The sequence below is a fragment of the Sceloporus occidentalis genome, unplaced genomic scaffold (genome assembly GCF_023333645.1).
Source record: "Sceloporus occidentalis isolate IW3139 unplaced genomic scaffold, rSceOcc1.0.p SCAF_6, whole genome shotgun sequence".
In the NCBI taxonomy this organism is placed as follows: domain Eukaryota; kingdom Metazoa; phylum Chordata; class Lepidosauria; order Squamata; family Phrynosomatidae; genus Sceloporus; species Sceloporus occidentalis.
In genome coordinates, this window is record NW_028316986.1 from 41393047 (window position 1) to 41415204 (window position 22158).

The following is a 22158-nucleotide window of genomic DNA, read 5'->3' on the forward strand; positions in this document are numbered from 1 at the left end:
TCACCATCTTACCAATGGCAGTGCTGCTAATAACAACAACAACAAAAAACCTTCCTGCTAAACAGACCAATGATGAGAAGGTTTTTAAAAATAATAATAATAAAAGACAGTAAAACGGAGCTTCATAAAGAAGCTTTGTTAACTGAGGTGTACCTATTAGTTGAATTTCCCTCCCTAGAATCTCAGCCCTCTTGGACATTTACTACCGTTTATACTTGACTATAAGACGATCTCATGTATAAGTTGCGGAGATGTTTTGGGGTCAAAATTATGGATTTTGATATGACCCATGGATAAGTTGATAGTAAAATTTAGGGACATGTAACAATGTAAAGGACAAAGCAAAGGAAAATTATGCCAAAGAAAATTCCAGCAGGCATAACTGTTTATGCTCACCCTAAAGGCTAGGTGGATGAGGAGGGAACTCCGATAAATCATGGCTGTCCGATAAATCATGGCTGTGCAGTGTGTGGGGGAGGCGACCAGACACAGGTGGGGCTAAGAAAATGCACACGTCCAAAAGGATGAAAAGGCAAAGCAAAGCAAATTGTGACTACATTTGCCATCTTTATAATGTGATAATTTGGCCTGATTTTAACTCAGAAAAGCTGACAAATGTACACAGATTCAGGTCCTTCAAACTCCTATTCCTCTTGTTATTCCTTTGAGGGGAAGATACCACAGCCATTTTCCTGCCCATGTATTTAAAAAGGTCAGAATCAGTGCCTTGGAGGAGAGAGTACAGGGGGTTGCTGTTTCTTTAAGGTAATCCTGGGATGGACTAAGCATTCACATTTTGTCAATCTATTCAGAGAACGGGATGGTTCCTTTTAAAATAAGGGTTGATTAATGCATAAGTGGACCCAGGTTGTTTTTTTTTGAGGGGGGGTTCAATGTTTTGACATCTTTGTAGATGAGTATACATGAGTATATACAGCAATTACATTGTTTTTTGAACTTGGTGGTATGGGTCACATTCCAGTGCAACAGGAACAGTGAACTGTGGCAGGGCCATCATGGCTCAACTTGTCATTGCTGTGGAACTTCTTCCCCAGTACTGTTGGGGTTTTGGCCGAAGTGCTTCCTTTTCCTGGCAGTTTGGTTGAGTGGTTTTGCTCCTTATTCACATTTTGTGCATTGTCAGCTTCAAAACCATAGCTCTGTTGGTCCACCACCATCACCTTTTTTTTTTAATTCAATATACTGACCTTTCAGCCTTTCATACTATGTAGAGAAAGGTATGTTAAGATAGTGATTATTATTGAACACCTCCCCAGTAATAATTAAGGCTGCCTGCAACCTATACATAATTGAGAGTAAGCTGCGCTGAATATATGAAAGACATTTCCTAGTAAACATTGTGCTTGTATGAGAATTCATAATTAGCAATGGCCCTCTTTAGACTGGCCATATGACGCAGTGCCAAAGGAGCATTGCCAAGCCGTGGCAGTGCAGCTATGGTGCCCTTTCCAGGGTGTAAAAAGGAGCCACTTTTTGCAGCCACTTTTTGTGCCCTGGAAAGGCTGGATTGGGGCCACAGTGTGCGGTTGCTGTGGCCCTGATCTGGATAGGAAAGGGGAGGCAGCATGCCGCCCCTTCTGGGCAATCTATTGAGCCACAATGTTTGAATGATAATGGGTGGAAAAAGTAATTTACCCTGTCCCTTTAAGTACCTGTAAATGTTGTACCCACCTCCCTATATTAAATGTTTTGAAGGTCTTGTTCTCATTGGTTCTATCAGGATAGGCCTGAAGGCAGCAGTTGAGGGCTCAGAAGCATGAACAGGAAAGCCCCCAAATGCAATAGAGCTGGCTTACTATATTTTGAAATTAATAATGGACATTATTAGTTATGATACACATTATCATAGGGCAGGAAATTATCCAAATGAATGGCTGGAGGAAGAGGTGTTCATATCAAATTATGCAGATGCTTATACCATAGATTCAGTTGCTAATGCATGGCTGAAACATTAAAAGAAGTTTTGTTCCTTGATTGTGATTGTGCCACTGGAGGCCTAAATACCCTAAAGCCACCAGATCCTATTTGATCTTGAAAGCTAAGCAGGGTCAGCTTGGGTGGGAGACTACCAATTATTACCAGGTACTGTAGGCTGTATTTCAGAGGAAGGAACTGGCAAAACCATCTCTGAGTATTTTTTTCATAAGAAAAACCTGAAATTAATAGGGTCTCCATAGCAAATGACTTAAAGCCACATCTATACTCCTGAGCTTGCTACTATGATTGTCTTCCTCAGGTTGGTACCCTTTAAGATTATTCTCCAGCATGGTAGGAAATGATGGACATTTTAATATAAAAGAAACAGGTGGTATCAGGCTGAGAAAGGTTGTACTGACTCTTTTCAGAATGGCTCTAGCCCCTGCAGTTCTTCAGAAAATACAGACACATTCAATAACTATGACTAACACTTGTGAATATCTCTGTATTTTCTGAAGAATCGCAGGGGCTAGAACCATGTATTCAGGCTCAAATGAAAGTATTCTTTTAAGCAAGTTTGTTATTACTCCTGAAAGATTTGAGACTTAGTATGAATATTGGTTCCTATACCCCATACCTCAAAATGGCACGTCATCTTTTTGGTCAGCTTCCCATTGTCACCAAGTGCATGAGTTGAGGGTCCATAAACTCATTTATGAAGTACTTTTATGTCCCACATTCAGTCCCTGGTTTCCCCAGGCAGGCCTAGAAAAGACTTAAATGTTGTAAATCCATATTGGCTAGATGAGATTTTGATCTCTGTTTACTGAGGATTTTTCTTCATGAAAAACTGTTTATAAGTTTGCAAACTTGGCTGCCTCACTAATTCACCGTTAGAGTTGTATTGAATTAAATATAAATTAATTATTTGTACATTTAGTGAATGAAATGAATTGTTTGAGGAGATTCTGGCTTGTTTCCTCCCAGGCATCCAGCTGGGTTTTGACAGTAGATCAAGTTACTTTTAAATATACGCTCCACATTGTCCCTCCACATTCACTGGGGTTAGGGGCACAAGACCCCTGTGAATGTGGAAAAACCTGGTAGTGCCGTAATTAAATGCCTGTACTGCAGGCATTCAATCACAAACCATAACAAAATGAAAATCATCACCGAGAAATGTAAGGTACTGCACTTAGGGCGGAAAAAGGAAATGCACAGATATAGGATGGGTGACACCTGGATGAATGAAACTACATGTGAAAGGGATCTGGGAGTCCAAGTAGACCACAAATTGAACATGAGTTAACAGTGCGATGCGGTAGCTAACAAGGCCAATACGATTTTAAGCTGCATCAATAGAAGTATAGTGTCTAGATCAAGGGAAGTAATAGTACCACTCTGTCCTGCTTTGGCCAGGCCCCACCTGGAATATTGTGTCCAGTTCTGGGCACCACAATTTAAAAAGGACATTGAGAAACTGGAGCGTGTCCAAAGGAGGGCGACTAAAATAGTGAAGGGTCTGGAAACTATGTCTTATGAGGAACGACTTAGGGAGCTGGGGATGTTTAGCCTGGAGAAGAGAAGGTTAAGAGGTGATATGATAGCTCTGTTTAAATATTTGAAGGGATGTCATATTGAGGAGGGAGCAAGCTTGTTTTCTACTGCTCCAGAGACTAGAACACGGAACAATGGATGCAAGCTACAGGAAAAGAGATTCCACCTCAACATTAGGAGGAGCTACCTGACAGCTGTTCGACAGTAGAACAAACTCCCTCGGAGTGTGATGGAGTCTCCTTCCTTAGAGGTCTTCAAACAGAGACTGGATGGCCATCTGTCGGGGATGCTTTGATTTGGATTTCCTGCATGGCAGGAGGTTGGACTGGATGGCCCTTGTGGTGTCTTCCAACTCTACGATTCTTTGATTCTAGGTTGCGAGTTCAATATCAGCCAGGGGCTCAGTGTCAACTCAGGCTTGCATCCTTCCATGGTCGGTAAAATAAGTACCCACCTTGTTGGTGGCAATTAGCTTACAGTTGCAAACCACTTAGAGACTGCTTAGGCGGTATGAAGCAGTATATAAATCAAGCTGCTATTGCTAAAAACTGCAAATAACAGAAACACTATGATTTTACCTGCGCGAACACATTTCTATGAATCTGTAGGTCTTCCGGTGCAACTCTGTGGTCAACATCTGCCAGACACAGACCATAAAATTGCGCTGGAGAAGCTATTAATGTCTACTGGAAGGTTCTCTGTGGGAATCTCTAGGTCTTTCAGTGCGATTTTTAGTTAAGTGGGTTGACCATAGAACTGTGCTGGAGGACCTAGATATTCCTAGAAAGAAGATATTAATAAAATCAGTGAATAATCAAAGCTGCAAAAGTCAAAACCACTAATATGGAGGAACAAATGTATTTGTATATGGTTTTAATTGTTGTAGTCTTTTAAGCTGTTTTAACTTGTTAATACTTTTTAAATTTTGTTTAAATTCTTTTATTGTTTTAATAATAATAATAAAAATAATAATAAAATTTATTTATATTTCCCTGCCTCTCCCAGGTGAATAGAGGCAGGATTACAACCCAACAATAAGATACAAGAATTAAACATATAATTTTCAAATATTAAAACAGTTAAAAACAGTACAGTCAAACAATCATAAGATATAATATTCTGATCAAGAATAGAAGAGTCAATGATGTCTTTACAGAAGATTGGGTGAATACGCTTACTGGAAGAGATCCGTCTTAACTGCCCTCCTGAAACCCTCCAAGGAGGTAATAAGACAGATCTCTTCCAGGAGATTGTTCCATAGTTTAGGAGCCACTGAAGTAAAGGTTCTTTGAGAAGTTGAAACCAGTCTGGTTGGATGTACTTCCAACAGATTTTCCCCAGAAGTTCTGAGAGTGTGGGGTGGATTAACTCGGGCCCTCATGTAGGGCTTTATAGGTGATTAACAACACCTTGTATTGCACCTGGAAGCTAATAGGTAGCCAATGAAGATCTTTCAAAATAGGTGTTAGTTGGTCAAATTTTGAAGAACCAGTGACCAATCTGGCTGCCCTGTTTTATACTAATTGGAGCCTCCGAACTTGGTACAAGGGTAGCCCCATGTAGAGCGCATTGCAGAAATCAAGCGAGAGATTACCAGTGCATGTACACTGTTTTGAGCTGAAATTGTTTTAAGTTGTTGTTTTATCTGTATATTGTCCTAAAAGCCCACTACAAAGGGCAGAATATAAATATTCTAATAATAAAATGATTACCGGTAGCTGCAGTGCTTAGCTTTCCCACTAGATGCCAGCCTGTTCCTACTGATTTTCCTAGTGACTGCTGTATAGTCTGTCCATTAAGAAGCTCCTTATACTGGGTGAAGAAGCTTGGCATGACATAGTAATTTCTTGTCATCCCTGTACAGATCTTTTCATGATAGGACAGAAGATCCATAGCTATTTAAATTTATTTACAAGGGAGAAGGGACAGTTATAATTAATCTCCCCCAGAGACTTGCAGTTTATAAACTCTTTATTGAACAGTGTTGTTGCTTTCATGACAGAATTTAATTACTAGAGTCAAAGGGGCTGTTTGAACTGCCATGCTTCTGGACAAAATAAAAAATGAATTGCTTTTTGTGGAATCTTCCAGGAGTGGCAATACATCTTTTAAGCAGGTTGCAAGACTTGCTGCCTTGTATAATGTTTAAAAAAACTAAAAACACCTTGATTCAGTCACTCCTCTCCTTCACACTTTTTGGTATTTTTGGCAGTTTATGGCCTATTACAGACTGCCAAAATAAAGCTGCTTTGGGTCTCTTTGGAGGGATGCTATTTAAATGATGCATGGGTCCTAAGAGTCCGGAGGTCGCGCCAAAGCCACACTCCACTCCTAAGCACTGGAGTGCAGCTTTGGTGCAACTTCCGGATTCTTAGGATGCATGCATCATTTAAACAGCATACCTCCAAAGAGACCCGAAGCAGCTTTATTTTGGCAGTCTGTAACAGGCCTATGTTCCACCATTCCCCTGTGTCTCAGAAGTATACATTTAGTCCTGGTTCTGATGAGTTGACTACCCTTGTTCAGTGCTGAATCATTAGCATCTACATTTCTTGTATTGAAATATTATTTCCAATACATGTTCTATAATTCTGTGTTCTGGTCCACATATTATTTTTATGTTTAAAATGTGCTTTTTTTGCTTGTTTTCCTGTTGAGGTCCAAAAAATATTTCTTTCATCGGGATAGATAATTTAAAAAACAAAAGCCACCTTCCTTCTGCCGTGCATTATGATTAGGCAGGACAAAGCTGCCAAAGCTTTCCATGCATTTAGTTGTATCCTGTGATATGAATAGGAATGTAAAGAATAGTGTCTGAAAGATTGTACTATATATGTATATCTGTTTTGTGTTTTGAAACAGATGATCAAAATACCACAAGTAGCTGAAATTACTGGATTTATGACATGTCTGAGAACTTATTTTTGAGTTGCATTTCATTGTATTATTTCTAGTCTCCTCCTTAAACTATACAATATTGTCTTTTAAATAATTTTAGAAATGGACATTTCTTATTTGCTGTTGTTTTGGAAAAAAGCAAATGTACTCTGCAGCAGCCTTTTGCTGACCTGGTTTTCCTTAGTTGTAAATCAGGTCTAGGCTGATGTGAGGTTTGCTTTGTTTTTCTTGTAATCTGGAGGTCCACCAACCTTAGGAATTCAAAGGAATTCAAGAATTCTGTGTCCAGAAGCTTGTTTTGTGCAGCACAACTAATGGAACTCAGAATCCTTCTGCAAACAAATCTCCTTCTGGTAAACACAAGCTTTATTCATTCCAACAGTGTAATTTAGGATATGAAGAAGGCTGTAGTTTCTTGATATTGTTAAACAATTAGAATTCAGAACCCCTGCCAGTGCCCAGAGATCATGTAGAGGATCTACATGGACCTTCTGCTTACTCATGGATGACTGAGGTAGGACAACAAAGGGCCTTGTTCCATTCTCTTTTCAGTTCCACTTGGATATAATGTGCTTTCTTTCTTTAATACTTCTCAGAATTTTAACTGAACCTGTTTTGGTAATATTTGTTTTCAGACTTTAAAAAAGGATAAATAGAATCAGTTTCTTCAGTCTTGCCTCATGCATATGGCATTATGAGCCTTTGATCATTTCTGCTTTCTTCATATTGTCCAGTCTTTCTGCATTCTTTCAAAAATCTGACCCAAACCAGAGATCTAGCTGCACTACCCAAGTGTCCACTTAGTTTCCAGTTGATGTGTTGTTCAGGACCTTTGTATCACTGGTTGAGAAGTCTGTACTTTGTTCATTCTTGTGCAATAACGTCAGTGTTAGCATCTGTTGTTTTCACAGTGATGGAATACTTTCCTCCTCTGACTTTAACTGAGGACAAGAGTCACTGAAAAGTTGCACCCAGTCCTCCCCAAGGAAAAACACTGGGCAAGGGAAAGACCAGATTGGCTACAGTCATTGGCCAGAGAGATAGTAGCTGGACCTTATTTCTCTTTTTTCTTGCCATAGTGAACTCAGTAGCCCTGGAACTGCAGAAAGAAGGGGATGGAAACTGGCAGCAATGTCAAAGGGCTAAGGCCCAGAAGGTAGCGTTCCCACCTCAATTGAAGCAAGAATGCCAGTGCAGGAATCACACTGTTCCAGATAAATACAGTTTTGTTCTGGCAATATCTTTGACCTCTTTCTTTGCCTTTTTGCACTCCTTCCTTGCCCTTGTATGTCTTGCATTCTTACTTTGTAAAAATGAGGGCAGTACCCACTAGATTATGAGCTTCTTTCAAGGACAATATTTATCTTACAGATTCAGTAAACATGTAATAAATAAAACAGGAAACAACATTAATAGAATTTTTAAACTTTCAGTTTGAGAGACTCATTAAACCACTCACAGACTCACATGCCCAAAAGCATGGAAATTGCAAGTTCAAAGCATTCATCCTTAAACTTTCTACTGTGTCATATAAACAGTAAACACTTTTCAAGACATCTTGCTAGGCTTGCTTACATCATAACTTTCATGCATTCACTTTTTCCCTTGGTTTACTGGCCCCAGTCTTCTTCCTCTGGAAGTTGGAGAAATGCTGAAGCTTGTGCCATGTCAAATTTGAATAGTGTTGATGTTTCTAAATTCCTGATTCTGATAAGCAATCCCATATTTCAGGTGGGAATGAATAGGTGTAGAAGGATGAGGGCTGTAATTCAAAAACAACTTTGAAAACGGTTATCTCAAATTATATCTCTCGTGAGGTAGGTTTCCCATGCCAGATTTCCTTATTGGATGAACCACACAAGATCAGGGCTCACCCAGTTTATTTGCATAGGAGCAAACTGTGGGATTAGTTCATTAATGTGGCGGCTGATTTTGGATAACAACCATAGGGAGTGGCTGCTGGTAGTATTCATCATGAGATTATTGCACTTGAATCATTGCTGCTGTTATCCTCTGTGTTTCTGTCTTCAGAGGAGCAAGTACAGCATGTGCACTGTGGATGTGTGCTGATAATAAGTACAATTTTGTTACTGTCTAGATGCATTCAGTTGGTGTTAAGTTACTTCCTATTTTTGTTTCTTTACAACTCCAGAAAAGGGTTGTTGGTTCCAACTGAAACTACTGTAGTTTGAACTTTCCCCCGTTCTTTAATTAAAATGGTGTAATGGCAACTCTTTTCAGAGTGAGTGGCAGCAGAGTTCTCAGTTCTGGCTAAATGACCTTCTGAAGCAGAGTCCCAGAAACTGCTTTGTGCATGGGTTGGGTATGATTGATAGAATGGAAAAGAACAACACAGAGATGGTTGGCCACCACTGCACTTTCAGAAATGGTTTGGCATGGGTGGGGTTGCCTTTGAAAAAATGTGTGATGAAAAGTTCCTGTGGCTTGGATGTGAGGAACTAGTTGTCTGATTTTTCAGTCCTGGTTTAATCCTTTTTATGCCCCCCCCCCCCCATTTTTCTGAAGGCATCTTCACAATAATCAGCTAAAAATACTATGATGAATAAACTATCAACAAAATGGAAGTAAATAAGTAAATGGAAGTTGAAAATAAATTATTCAAGATCATATTTTCTTTGGGGCTACTATACAACACAATTGGTGACCCCAAATCAACTGTTTTGCATTCCCTAAAAGCCATCCTAGGGCAAATGTGAAAAAGGAAAGTGGTACAGCATACAGGAAAAGAGAGAGTCCAAGTGACAGAGCTATTATGTATAGATGTCCTGACCATCTCATGCAATTCTAATCCAACTATATTTCTAGCTCGTAAACAGTCTCTTTTTCCTCCCAAGAAAAGCAGCAATTGGGGTTTAAGTATGTGATTGTATGTCATTTGGCCATATTAGAGTTCTGAAAATAATGGATTCTCAAATGGGGGAACTTTTTTCATACCCATAGAATTGATGTGAACTTAAAACAAAATTTTAAATACATTAAAGCAGCCACATGAGTATTATTGTTTGCATTTGTGCATGTACGTGAAAGAAGAAAATAACAAATATAATTGAATGATAGTTTCTTCATAGTATTAAAAGCCCAGTTTTCTTGCTGTCATGGGGAAGATGAGTTTGTCAAAAAAGAAAGCTTTTAGCTGGAATCTAATAGTTTGTCCTTGTATTTTTGTGTTTCAGCTAGCATCTCTTAAAATTAAAAGTGGTGAGATGGAAGATTTTAGAAGACAAATAGTGTGGAACCAGTGATTTAGAAAGGGCAGAGTGATGTTCTCATTATCAGTTCACTTTTATCCTCAATTCACGATGTGCCATGTTCACATCAATATAAGTTGGTTAATGATGAAGGGTACTTCCAGTTGTTTAACTACTTCATATGTCTGAAATGTTTGTTTCTGGCTTTTCAATATAGGTTTGTAAGCGAATGGACTTGGTCTGCCAGAGAATGTTGAATCAGGGATTTCTGAAAGTGGAAAGATACCACAATTTGTGCCAGAAACAGGTTAAAGCCCAGCTTCCAAGGTAAGTGCTCCCTACAGTTGAAGGTCAGAAGTAATCCTTTTAAAATTCTGCATGTACAGAAAATTATACAAGGAAACCTTTCTTGTGGTATATTATGGTACAAATATATAAAAGTTGAAGAAGATATTTTCATCTTGTGCTGGAAATATTTATGGTGACAGATAAACCTCTAAATGGCATGGAGGATCCATCACACTGTCTCCTATATGTGCCTTCTTCAGACATAGGCTGCACCCACTTTGCAGAAATAATCCAGTTTGATACGACTTTAACTGCCAAAGTTGAATGTTATGGAATTCTGAGAACAGTAATTTGTTGCAGCTCTCTGGCAGAGCTCTCTGAAGAGAAGGCTAAATGTCTCACAAACTACAAACTACCAGAGGCCTGTTACAGACTGCCAAAATAAAACTGCTGGAGTGCAGCTTTGGTGAAGCTTCCAGATTCTTAGGATGCATGCATCATTTAAATAGCATACCTCCAAAGAGACCCAAAGCAGCTTTCTTTGGGCAGTCTGTAACAGGCCATAGACTGTTTTCAAGGGTAGGTTCTGTTTTTCCTACTGCCTGGGCTTACACTACCTTTTTCTGCATGAAAGTCAGATTTGTCTTGTGACTGGAGAAGCGATGAAGAGGTGCTCCAATAATGAGATATGATAATAACTCAGTGTGATCACAAACTGCATTATAAATTTTGGGATAGATCCAGATTTGATCATACTTGGAGGAGAGCCATTTAAATCACTTGAATTTAAGTTAGTCATGACAAGTTAATCTGTTTAGTTTCACTGTGTCCACACTCATATGGCAGGAAGTTTGGTAATCTGAGATAGGAATTTAAAATTTAAAAGCCGCTCTGAGAGCCTTTAGGGCTAAAGGCCGGGGTATAAATACCATAAATAAATAAAAATAAATAATAAAAAATCAACACAAACATGGATTATTTAGTTTGTCCATTAATTAAAATATGTTTAGGCTGCTTTACAAATACAATAAGTGTAACCAGTTTAAAATAGTAAAACATAATTTAAACAAACTAAAAGTGTATTAGACAACTTCATAATTTAAGCAAATTAAAATTAAGTAAAAGCTAATTTTAAACAGACTAAAAGTGTATTAAACAATTTAAACAGTTAAAAAGATTAAACAATTTTATATAATATTTATTTGTTATCTTTTTGTTTACTTTATACTCCATCTTTCTCCAAGCATAAAACCACAGCAGTTTAAGTTACAAAGGGTGTTTTTAAAAAAAAAAAAAAAAACATATTGCAGGGTATCCATGCTGGCCATGCAGTAAAATAAAACAAAATCCAAAATCTACAGAAGATTTGAAGATACTAGTCACAACAGGGGAATCGTAAACAAGAGGGAAATAAGGACTGGGATTTAACTCTTTGAGATTTATACCTCCTGAGGAGGTATAATCCTTCAAAAAACTATAATTGGCTGAGCTTTACCTGTACAATGCCAGAGGTTTTTCTAGATGCAGCACTACAGAGACTTCTTGTGAAATTCAGCGTTCTCAGCCCAAATAAGAGTCCTGTGGTTTCACAAGAGATAGAGAGGCCCTGAATTCCAAGAGGAGTTAGTTTACTGCAGCTAATGAAGTTTAGAATTTGCTCTTCTTTGTCTCGGTCCCCACACTGCCAAGAGAGGCATGGTCTCTGCTACGTTGAAATCCCTCCAAACCAACTGAACTACAGCAGAGACAACAACTATACAAAACATAGGCTTGTGATGCCAACATTGTCACATTTCTTCCTTCTGTATGATTTAACATCTTTTGCTTGATGAAGAACCAGTTTCAGAAGCTTGCATTATGTGTTTTTGTGTATTTTGGCTGGCCAATAACAATAACAAAAGCATTAGGGAACATCCCACCTCAAACCATCAAAGACAAAACACAGATTATGTGCCACAGTGGTTGAGTCTGGATGCAACTCAATGTATTTATGTATGTAAGAGTACATTATAACCTCACAGTATAATAGCAGCATTTGTTATATGTACCTACTCCCACTGAAGGACAAGTTGTACATTTTAGAAAATAAAAGGAGGGCTTTATATGTGTTGTAGCAGCAAAAGTCTTCCAGCTCTCTATAACTGCAGATGTGCTAAGTCATATGCATTATTTTCTTTCAGAAATGTCTGTACCAAATTGAAGGGAGGAAATATAGGTGCTTGTGCGTAATCACCAACTTCCCTTCCAGCAGCAGCTCATGTTTTAACTTTACTAGAAGCTGATAAACAGTTTTAGCATATGAAAAGGAACTGAAGTAAAAACAAAATAGCAAGTATTTGTAGTATTTCACTTTCAGGTTCTTACTTTGTTTAACTTAGAATAGAAAAACTGGCCAGTGTCATTGGTATCTAGGTTCTTAATATGGTATTATGAAATAAACTACTGTTTGTACTCTACTGAGATGATGTTTGGGTGGTTATGGAGTCATGTTGACCTTTGACAACAGATACTGTAGTAGAACCTGAAACATAACCTACTGTATATTGACAAGAAAAAGTGAGCAATGTCAGCTTTTTCTGTGATAGTAAGGTATGAAGTGCTTCTATTTTGTCTGCTTCTAGAAGTAATCAAAATGCACTGTGGAATAACAATGCCACATCCAGAGGGTGAATAACATATCTCCTGGGGTTTGGTTCCAGGACCTCCTGTGAATAAAAAATTTGTGGATGCTCAAGACCCATTAAATACGATAGCATTGTAATATGGTGTCCCTTACATGAAGTGGCAAAATTAAGGTTTACTTTTTGGAATTATTACATTTTAAAAATATTTTCAAGCTGAGGATATTGTAGCCGTGGATAAATAACTGGTGGATATGGAGGGCTGACTGTATCAGAAACTGAGAAACAGGGAAAATGTAAAAAGTTAAATAAGAGAACTTTTCTCAAATTCTTTTTAAATGACACCTGAGGAGAGCTTTATGGGAGGGCAAGAGAAGAAAAAAAATCTAAAGGATTCTTAATACTGTCAGGCCTCCATATCCACAGATTCTGTATCCACAGATTCAACCATCCACAACTTGAAAATATAGTGCCACTGTATTCTGCTCTGGTCAGGCCCCACCTGGAATATTGTGTCCAGTTCTGGGCACCACAATTCAAAAAGGACATTGAGAAACTGGAGCGTGTCCAGAGGAGGGCGACTAAAATGGTGAAAGGTCTGGAAACCTTGCCCTATGAGGAACGACTCAGGGAGCTGGGGATGTTTAGCCTGGAGAAGAGAAGGTTAAGAGGTGATATGATAGCCCTGTTTAAATATTTGAAAGGATGTCACATTGAGGAGGGAGCAAGCTTGTTTTCTGCTGCTCCAGAGAACAGGACCCGGAACAATGGATGCAAGCTACAGGAAAAGAGATTCCACCTCAACATTAGGAAGAACTTCCTGACAGTAAGGGCTGTTCGACAGTGGAACAAACTCCCCCGGAGTGTAGTGGAGTCTCCTTCCTTGGAGGTCTTTAAGCAGAGGCTAGATGGCCATCTGTTGGGGATGCTTTGATTTGGATTTCCTGCATGGCAGGGGGTTGGACTGGATGGCCTTTGTGGTCTCTTCCAACTCTATGATTCTATGATTCTGTTACTAAAAAACCTCAAAAGCAAACTTTGATTTTGCCATTTTATATAAGGGACATCTTTTTACTATTCCGTTGTACATAATGGGACTTGGGCATCCATGGATTTTGGTATCCACAAGGGGTTCTGGAACCAATCCCCAGTAGATACCAAGGGCCATCTGGTTTGCATGTCAACGGCCTACATATTCCTATAGCCCATTGTAGGCTTTTGACATGCGAACCACAGTAAAAGGATGCAGAAGGTGAAACTGACAACTGTTTCATCCTGTAATCAGTTATTCTACTCCTGATCCTGTTAACATATATCCTTTCTAGGGTCAGATTCTTTTTCTGGCACACATCTAAATTGTTTCTGTAAGGGTCAAAACTTCAGAATTCCCTTTTCCTATAGTGTTTCACATTTTTTTGCTACTTGCTGATCTCAGTAAAGTGTTTGAAATGGCTGCCTTGGATATATTTTTGTTTTTAGACGGGAATCGGAAAGGAGAAATCACTCATTAGCTCGCCATGCAGATATTCTTGCTGCTGTAGAAACAAGGCTCTCACTGCTAAATATGACGTTTATGAAGTATGTGGATTCTAATCTCTGCTGCTTTATTCCCGGAAAGGTAAAAAGTGCTGCATTAAACTGTAATGGAATACAAGAAATGCCAAGTTGCTTGGACTACATATTGTTTTGAGAATCCCCTGTAGGAGTTTGAGGGCATTCATAACTTCTCTGAGCTATTCTCTAAAAAGGATTTTCTGTGAGGCTGCTGTTCCTTTAGTATAACAGATTGATTTATCTTGTTGCTAGGGCTTTGATTGTATGGTATACAAAATTAATCACTGAGAACATTTACAAAACATTAATTAAAACTGGCTAGTTTCCCAATTCCCAATACTATGGCTTTGCTATACTTCTAAATCAAAAACTATAAATTACCCCTAGTTTTTCTAGGTCATTTGAAGAAACCTTCACTTAGTTTTAATAAACTGTAGAAGATCAAAGTTCTTATTGAAAGTTAGGTTTCTCTTTGATCTTGGCAGTACCAGTGTCTTAGCCTTTTCTGTTTCTTTTAGGTAATCGATGAAATATATCGTGTGTTAAGGTATGTAAATTCTACTAAAGCTCCACAGAGAGCCCATGAAGTCCTTCAGGAACTAAGAGACATTTCATCTATGGCAATGGAATATTTTGATGAGAAGATAGTTCCAATTCTCAAAAGGAAGTTGCCAGGATCAGATGTATCAGGACGACTTATAGCAGCAGCTCCAGGTACCTCTTTTAACTAGTTTCAGGCATCTTCTGTTATGCAGCCGTTTCTGTTTCTATTTGTGTTTGCTTGCTCACTTGCTTGGATATAAACATTATATAAATAAGCAAGCACAGGAAATGAAAGTATGTTTTCTAAGAGCACAACTCTCCTCATAGAGTTTACTTGGGCTTCCTGTGACAAATGAATCTAGGAGTACTCCCAAGCTATGCATTTATTCCCCCAAGGGAGGCAAACTCCATCCATGGCAGGTTCTGCATTCACTTTCTCCCTCCTTAAGACAGATAGGGATTTCCTGCATGCAAACTCCTCTCTCTCATTGTATACATAGTTCCTGGACCCAGGAACCACCAATCCACAAACCATCAATTTTGTGTGCAATTCAGCTTCAATTTCTACTTCATTAAGCTTAAAAGAGCTAGTCAGCACTTACATAGCCCCAGCTCATTTTGAGAAGAAAAAACAGAGCCGAGTATCACAAAATTATTGATGATACCCAACACCAAAACTACTAATGGCCTTATTTAATGGCTTCACCAAGCTATTAAACAATGTGAAGGACAGTATTTGGCACACCAGAGCTTTAGTGGCCATGGGCTTGAACAGTAATCCCCCAGTGCCACTGGAATCTGTACAAAGGAGTAGAATCACCAAAACAAAGTGCCCCCTTCTCTCAATTTATATTGCTGGGCAAGTAGGATACCATGATCAGTGGCATCACTGGGCACTTCCCTTGATTCTTTAGCAATTGTGACATCAAGCTCAGAGTGAATGGGTGAAGATCAGACTAGAAACTGTGGGAAGGAGCTGCAATATAGCCCCAAATAAATCAGCTTGTGGGGACCGCCAATTGATTAAATGCCCTTTGTTGAAGGAAAGAAGCCCTTTGGATCCAATACTGTGGCTTCTAAAAGAGAGAGCCTTTATTCTCTAGGAACTTTGTTCATTAATGTCTTGCACAAATAAGTGTAACTTCATATTATTACTATACCTGATTTGGTAAAGCTTCATTAACAAGATGTAGCACAGAGTCCTGGAGAATTACATGCATTTAAGAACTGGTGTGGGGAGTATAACTTTCAGCTGCATCTTGCTGGTAGGAGGTTTGCAACCAGGGAAAGTACTAGGTCTATACTTGAAATTTGACTTTAGAACCAAAATTGTTTTGAAGAAACATCGTTAAGACAGGCAGATATCCAAGATATCCTTATTAAAGTAAAGCTACATATTAAAAAAAATCATGTCATAACTTGGATTGAGGCATTGGACAGTAGATGGGGATCTCACCTAATGTTTCTTGTATTTTGTGTCACCACATTCTTTATAGAATAATACTTGGAACTCCAAATCTTTCCAAGACAACCCCATGATAGGGTCACCTTAGGGTTGCCGTAAGTCAGAAATGACTTGAAGTCACACAACAAAAACAGAAACTTGGAACTTCAAATTTGCAATGATTTTCAATTTTCAATTCAGAAGCCAGCCTGAGTGTGATTCTTACCAAATAGTACTATTAAAAAAATTTCTAAGATCTAGGATAGCTTCATGGTGGTTGCCCATAGGCATCATGACCTCTGGAAGTAACAAATCATATCTTTCATAACCAGCTCTCTGATCATGAGTCATATGAAGGCCTGGGGCCATGTGAAGCACCCAAGACTGTGGCCCTTGCCTCTCCAGTCTCCCAAACCCCCCTTTTCCAGACCAAATAGAGAAAGTGTGTTATCTATGCTTGGAAGCTTCCAGAAAAGAATCTTTAACATGTGTTTTTGGTTTAAACTGGGTCGTTTTGGTTTTTGTGTGTTTGTTTGTTTTGGGTTGTTTGTTTGTTTGTTTGCTATTATCAACTATTATTATCAACACTGCAAAACATTATTTTATATATTAGCTTGATCCACCATGTTTTAATGCCTTTTAACATTAACAGTTATTAGGCTTTTATATGTTCTCCATCATATAAAACAACATTTTTTACTGCTTATTATTCCTATTAAATCTTTATATATGTAGACTATACACAAAATACTTTTAGAGTTGTTTTGGTTGAAATTAAATAAATTGAAGGATTTGTAAATTGAAGATTTTACTATCAAGTAAAGTGATTTAAAAGCAGCAACTGATACTGGATACTGGTCTAACAATGAACAGCTGACAATAACTGTTAAAGTTAAAAAGCTTAAATTCAAATAGTCATTGTTTTTCCATTAAGAAGGTTGGAAAATAATAAAAGTCATTTGCAGTCCTGCTACAGAGGCCATAATATGATTGTTGCCTAGGAATGGGGTGAGTGCAGCATATCTGGGAACTTTTAAGACTGGGGAATGCTGTCGCAAGCATAGCATCTCAGCTTACAATCATTTCAATTCTGTTTGTCACTTAGCTGCATCTCTTCTTTTTTCCCCCCCATCAACATGTACGCTTCACTGACTTTTCAAATACTTTGTTCGTTAAAGGTTAATAAAGAGTTATATCTGTTAAAGGGCACTGATGCACTGACAGCGTATCAAGAAGTGGATAACTACAAAGATCAGTCACTGAGTCAAGAAAGGAAGAATTTTTAATCTGAAATATTTGAGAGTTTCTGAGCATATTCAGAACATTTTTCTTCACAGCTGAATAACCACATCCATTCTGCTTCCCCACTCCCAGTCAAAAAGTGGCTGTGAAACATCAGTGCTAAGAGTACAGATTTTGTATGTAGAAACCAGACAAATGCAGCCTGTGGCAACTTCAGTTTTTATGATCAGCATTATACTCATATACCTTAAAGGCACCAGATCCCTCTCTAGTCTTGGAAGCAAAGCAAGGAGAGTCCTGGTTAGTAATTAGATGGGAGAAAAACCCAGGTGCTATGGACTATGGCCTGGAACAGACTGCTGCTTTGCAGCAGCATGGGGCCAAAATTAGGGCTGGGGAGCATGGAGTGTCCAACCATTCTGTGCTATCCTGGCGCCATTTTGGGCACGCACACATTTAGACGGGTGCGCGCACCAATGACGTGCCTTGTGCACCGCCTCTAAATGGCGTGGTGCACAAGAGATGTCACCGCACTGCTCCAGAGTGCTAATGACGCCTTAGCAGCAGTGCAGTAAGGAACCCTGTTTCACGGCTCCATTTTGGAGCACATTGCCACGGCAACGATGCAGGGGATAAAGGGGCAGCCTCTGTCCGCCCTTCCCCCCCCCCCCCCCCCAATCTGTCCAGTCCCTATAGTTCAGAGGAAGGAACTGGCAAAAATACCTCTGATTATTGCCTAAGAAAAGGCAGTGTTCCACTAGTGGAAAGGAACTTGAAGCAAAACGATGGAAGTCTCGCATCTTTTCTCACCCCAGGCTGGATGATTTAATTTGCAGTGCTTATATCCATACTAATACTGCAGAATATGTCCAGTTCATTGTAGTCCTTTAAAATGTTATTGAATGTACCTTTTGCAAATGGCTCCTGCATGGCTGTGATGGCATTTAAATGACAAGATCATATGGGAAAACGTGGTATATGAGTGTTGACTATGGTACAGTGCATCACCAGGTAGGTAGTAGGGTAGGAGGAGAAGAGTACTGATTTTGTTAGAGAGAATCATAGAATAAGCTTCTGCTAACATGGTTTGGTCATTTATATGCTATCCCAGTGACACAGGAGTTTCTCACAGAAAAGCACTTTTGATGCACCTAGGGTAAAAGTTTACAGGACAGAATACACAGTTTGAAATGTGGCATTGAAACAACACACAGTTAAAAGGGATATGTTAGCTTGAAGTGCAACCTGTTCTACTGGCTGCAGTGTAGAGTCCTAGCTGCACTAACCAGCGTTTTACTCCTTACCTGATAAGAAAGCATGTTAAAATATTCAAATAATGCCTTGCCACCTGAAGCCCAAGGTTTTGTTTGTTACCTTGTAGAATAGTAGATTTGCCTGTTCATATTGACTTTACAAACCATCAAGTTCAATTTTGTGATACTCTGTTAAAATCTGAAATCTCTTCTTTCTGCAGTTCCAGGTCCTTCTGCAGCCTTAACTACAATGCAGCTGTTCTCCAAACAAAACCCATCAAGGCAAGAAGTTACCAAACTCCAGCAGCAAATTAAAACCAATGGTGCAGGTGTGACTGTACTGAGGCGTGAAATTTCAGAGCTTCGCACCAAAGTGCAAGAGCAGCAGAAACAGCTACAAGACCAAGATCAGAAACTGCTTGAACAAACCCAGATCATAGGTGAGCAGAATGCCCGACTGGCTGAGCTCGAACGCAAACTACGAGAAGTCATGGAAAGTGCAGTTGGAGATTCCTCGCGGTCAGCACCAAGTGAGGAGACTCCTAGGAAAAGGAAGAAGGTTGTTGAATCAATAGGCTCCCTTAGAAAGTCAAAACGCCTTCGAAATAATAAATAACTGGGGGAAATGACACCACTAAAGGAATGCACTGCTTTTGTGGCCCTAAGCAGGTTGTCTGGTCTAGATCCTGCAATTCACAGCATGGTGTCATTTCAAGCTTCTGGTTCAGCAGAACACCATAGACTTAAACAGTGACTTTCTCTCATTGCTGAGACATTATTTTTCAAACCTTCCCTGCTTCTGTTTGAGTGGGCCTACTGCACAGGATCATTATAAATTGCCATAGATTTGTACTAACCAGAACTGCTCTATCATGTTCTCAGAGGTTAATTTTCATTTTCTGTGCAGATAACTATTAAAGTGAAACCTATGTTTATGCATCTGTTCCCATAAATTCAGCATCTGAAATACATCCAGAATTAATTGGTTATAAATTTTAAAATGGATAAACAGCAGATGTCCTGTTCACTCGAAAAGACCCACTTTTAAAATGTATTTTGTTTTGTGAGGAAAAGGTTAACTTTTTGTTGCAAGTGACCTTGTTTAGAATGTTTGAGATGTAGGTTATACATGTGAGAGTATGCATAACAAGTAAAAATGACTTCTTAAGCTTACAGTATTGGTTATATATAGTTTTGTAAATTTAACAAGCAAGGGGTGTCAGTCTAGTTTTCACAAATGCATACCCTACTTCTAAGCATCAGGAGCCATATTTTTATCTTGCATGGAGGAATGCATGCATTGCTTAGTCAGCTTGGTAAAGCATTTGCCTGGAGTTGCTGTTAAATTGTTGGCCTCTCCCATCTTTTTGTAAAACAGTTTCTTGGCTCCTTAGCCATGACTCTGCATATACTTTCGGCAGAGCTGTTTCTTTTTCTGTGAGGCAATTTTGTCTCACTTCTGCAGGAGAATATATAAACCAAGCTATTTTGCAACTTCTACTTGCCTGTAGATAGCAGAGGTACTCAGCTAAAGTAGTTCTTCAGAGGTTGGTTCCTTTTTGTCTCTGGGTTTCTCATGCTACACTACTGATGCTTGTTAGAAGTTTTAAAAGACTATTAATTGTTGGACAATACACAGGTTTGCTATGGCATGGTTCAAGTTTTAAAAGTTTCTGTTGACAAAAAAACTTATTGTTATGTGGCAAGAACTCTCTGTAATACTGTGTTCCAGATTTCTTTATCCTAAAAAGTAAATTGACTTCATACAAAAAAAGCTTTAATTTCTTTTGCACTCCGCTCATTTTGAAGTTATAACTGGAAAAACATGTCTTACACTGTACAGTTTCCGGATTTGTCACTTTAACAACCTCACGTAATGTACAGTGATTTTTCCCCAATTGTATTATTTTTAATAGCATTGTCCATGGTTTGATTTGGTGTAAACTATACATGTAGCTTTGTTGTTTGACTGTTACATTTTTCTCTTAATCTGCTGTTGTTAATTGGGACTTCTGGTACAACTGAATGAGGAACTGAAAACTGAATTTGAGTGGTAGCTCAAAAGGCTGCTTTTGGCAGACATTTTGTTGAAATACCTTGTTTAAAATGGGAGCTTAACATTCATTTTTATTTGTCAAGGAAAAGTTTTCCAAAAGAATGTTCTGGGCTTTTAAAAAAAGATGTTAAAAGCCTACTAATTCATAATTTGGAGTAAGTTTACTGTAAAACAAAACATTACAAATTGGTGTCAAGAGTTTGGAGTGTTTTATTTTTTTTAAAAATCTTGTTTTGCTATCTTAAGGCCTTTTTACTCTGTGTGTTTTTTAAATTTTATTTTAAATGGGAGCAGGCTATTGTATATTAGCAGTGGACATACACTAAATTGTCTCAAGGATAATAACAACAGTTTTGGAACATTCATTTGAACGTTTCTTATTTTAAGAATCTCTTTTGTATCAATCAGCATCACTATAATTCATGAGGAATAATTTGGCAGATGTATTCCAGATCTACAAAAAAGTAGAAGTTTCCCCTATTCACGTATATGCCAAACTTTCATATGTTTGATTTTCATCTATGTCATTGTTCTGTCATCATCTTGGTAATGCTTGAGACAAAAGGTAAACAGGATTATCTCCACCTTTGCCTGTGAAAAACTGTCAGCATTTGGTAGAATACACTTGGATGATGATATAAAACAGGGATGGGGAGTTAATGGCCCTCCAGATGTTGTTGAACTGCAGCTCCCATCATTCCCCGAACCTTAGTTATATGAGATAGGACTGATGGAAGTTGCACTTGATCCATATCTGGAAAAGTTGACATGTTCATCATAACTAGTATATAAAAAGAAATCTGATTATCTACATAAAGACTCTCCGCAAGATATCTGTCAGAGAAAGACCTGATTGATGAGCAGTCAGAAATGTGTCAGGGGATATGGCCACTATCCTTTAGTTCATGAGTTAGGAGGCTTTGCATTTTAGATTATAAATGCCATGGGTTGGTTAATAATAATAATAATAATAATAATAATAATAATAATAATAATATTTATTTGTATACCGCCCTCTGGCAAACCAATCCGGGCGGTTAACAACAGTAAAATATAAAATATGACAATTAAAAACACTTTATCCCTCCCCCCCTTAAGACAGTATTAAACAGTCTAACATATTAAAACACAATATCAATTCATAAAAACAACAGTTAAAAACTAAAACTAAAACCCTGATATCCCTCTGTTGATCCTCAACCATCACTAAGATGGGGCCACGGGAGGAATGAGGGAATCAGGGAACCTGGGCCGGGATGGTTAATCTGGAAAGGCCTGCCAGAAGAGATCCGTCTTGACCGCCTTTTTAAAGCTGTCTAATGATGTTATCTGACGGATCTCATCCGGCAGGTCGTTCCAGAGTTTGGGGGCGACAGCAGAGAACGCCCTCTGGGAGGTCGCCGCAAGCCTAGATTTTAGAGGCTGTAGTAAGTTCCTCCCAGAGGACCGGAGAGCGCGGGGAGGATTGTACGGGAGGAGGCGGTCCCTGAGATGGCTTGGACCCAAGCCATTTAGGGCTTTAAAGGTGATAACCAACACCTTGTACTGGGCCCGG

At 38.8% G+C, this 22158-nt stretch overlaps 1 protein-coding gene across 1 annotated transcript in view; it reads left to right on the forward strand.

Annotated features, from left to right (window-relative positions):
• Nucleotides 1-20801, forward strand: part of LOC149310655 (F-box only protein 28-like) — a 31995-nt gene extending 11194 nt beyond the window's left edge. The window contains exons 2-5 of the mRNA XM_089529397.1: nucleotides 9820-9929; nucleotides 13991-14129; nucleotides 14584-14779; nucleotides 18769-20801. Of these exons, the coding sequence (XP_089385523.1) occupies nucleotides 9820-9929; nucleotides 13991-14129; nucleotides 14584-14779; nucleotides 18769-19163 (840 nt within the window). The 3' untranslated portion in view covers nucleotides 19164-20801. The remainder of the gene's footprint in view (nucleotides 1-9819; nucleotides 9930-13990; nucleotides 14130-14583; nucleotides 14780-18768) is intronic.
• Nucleotides 20802-22158: the final 1357 nt, after the last annotated feature.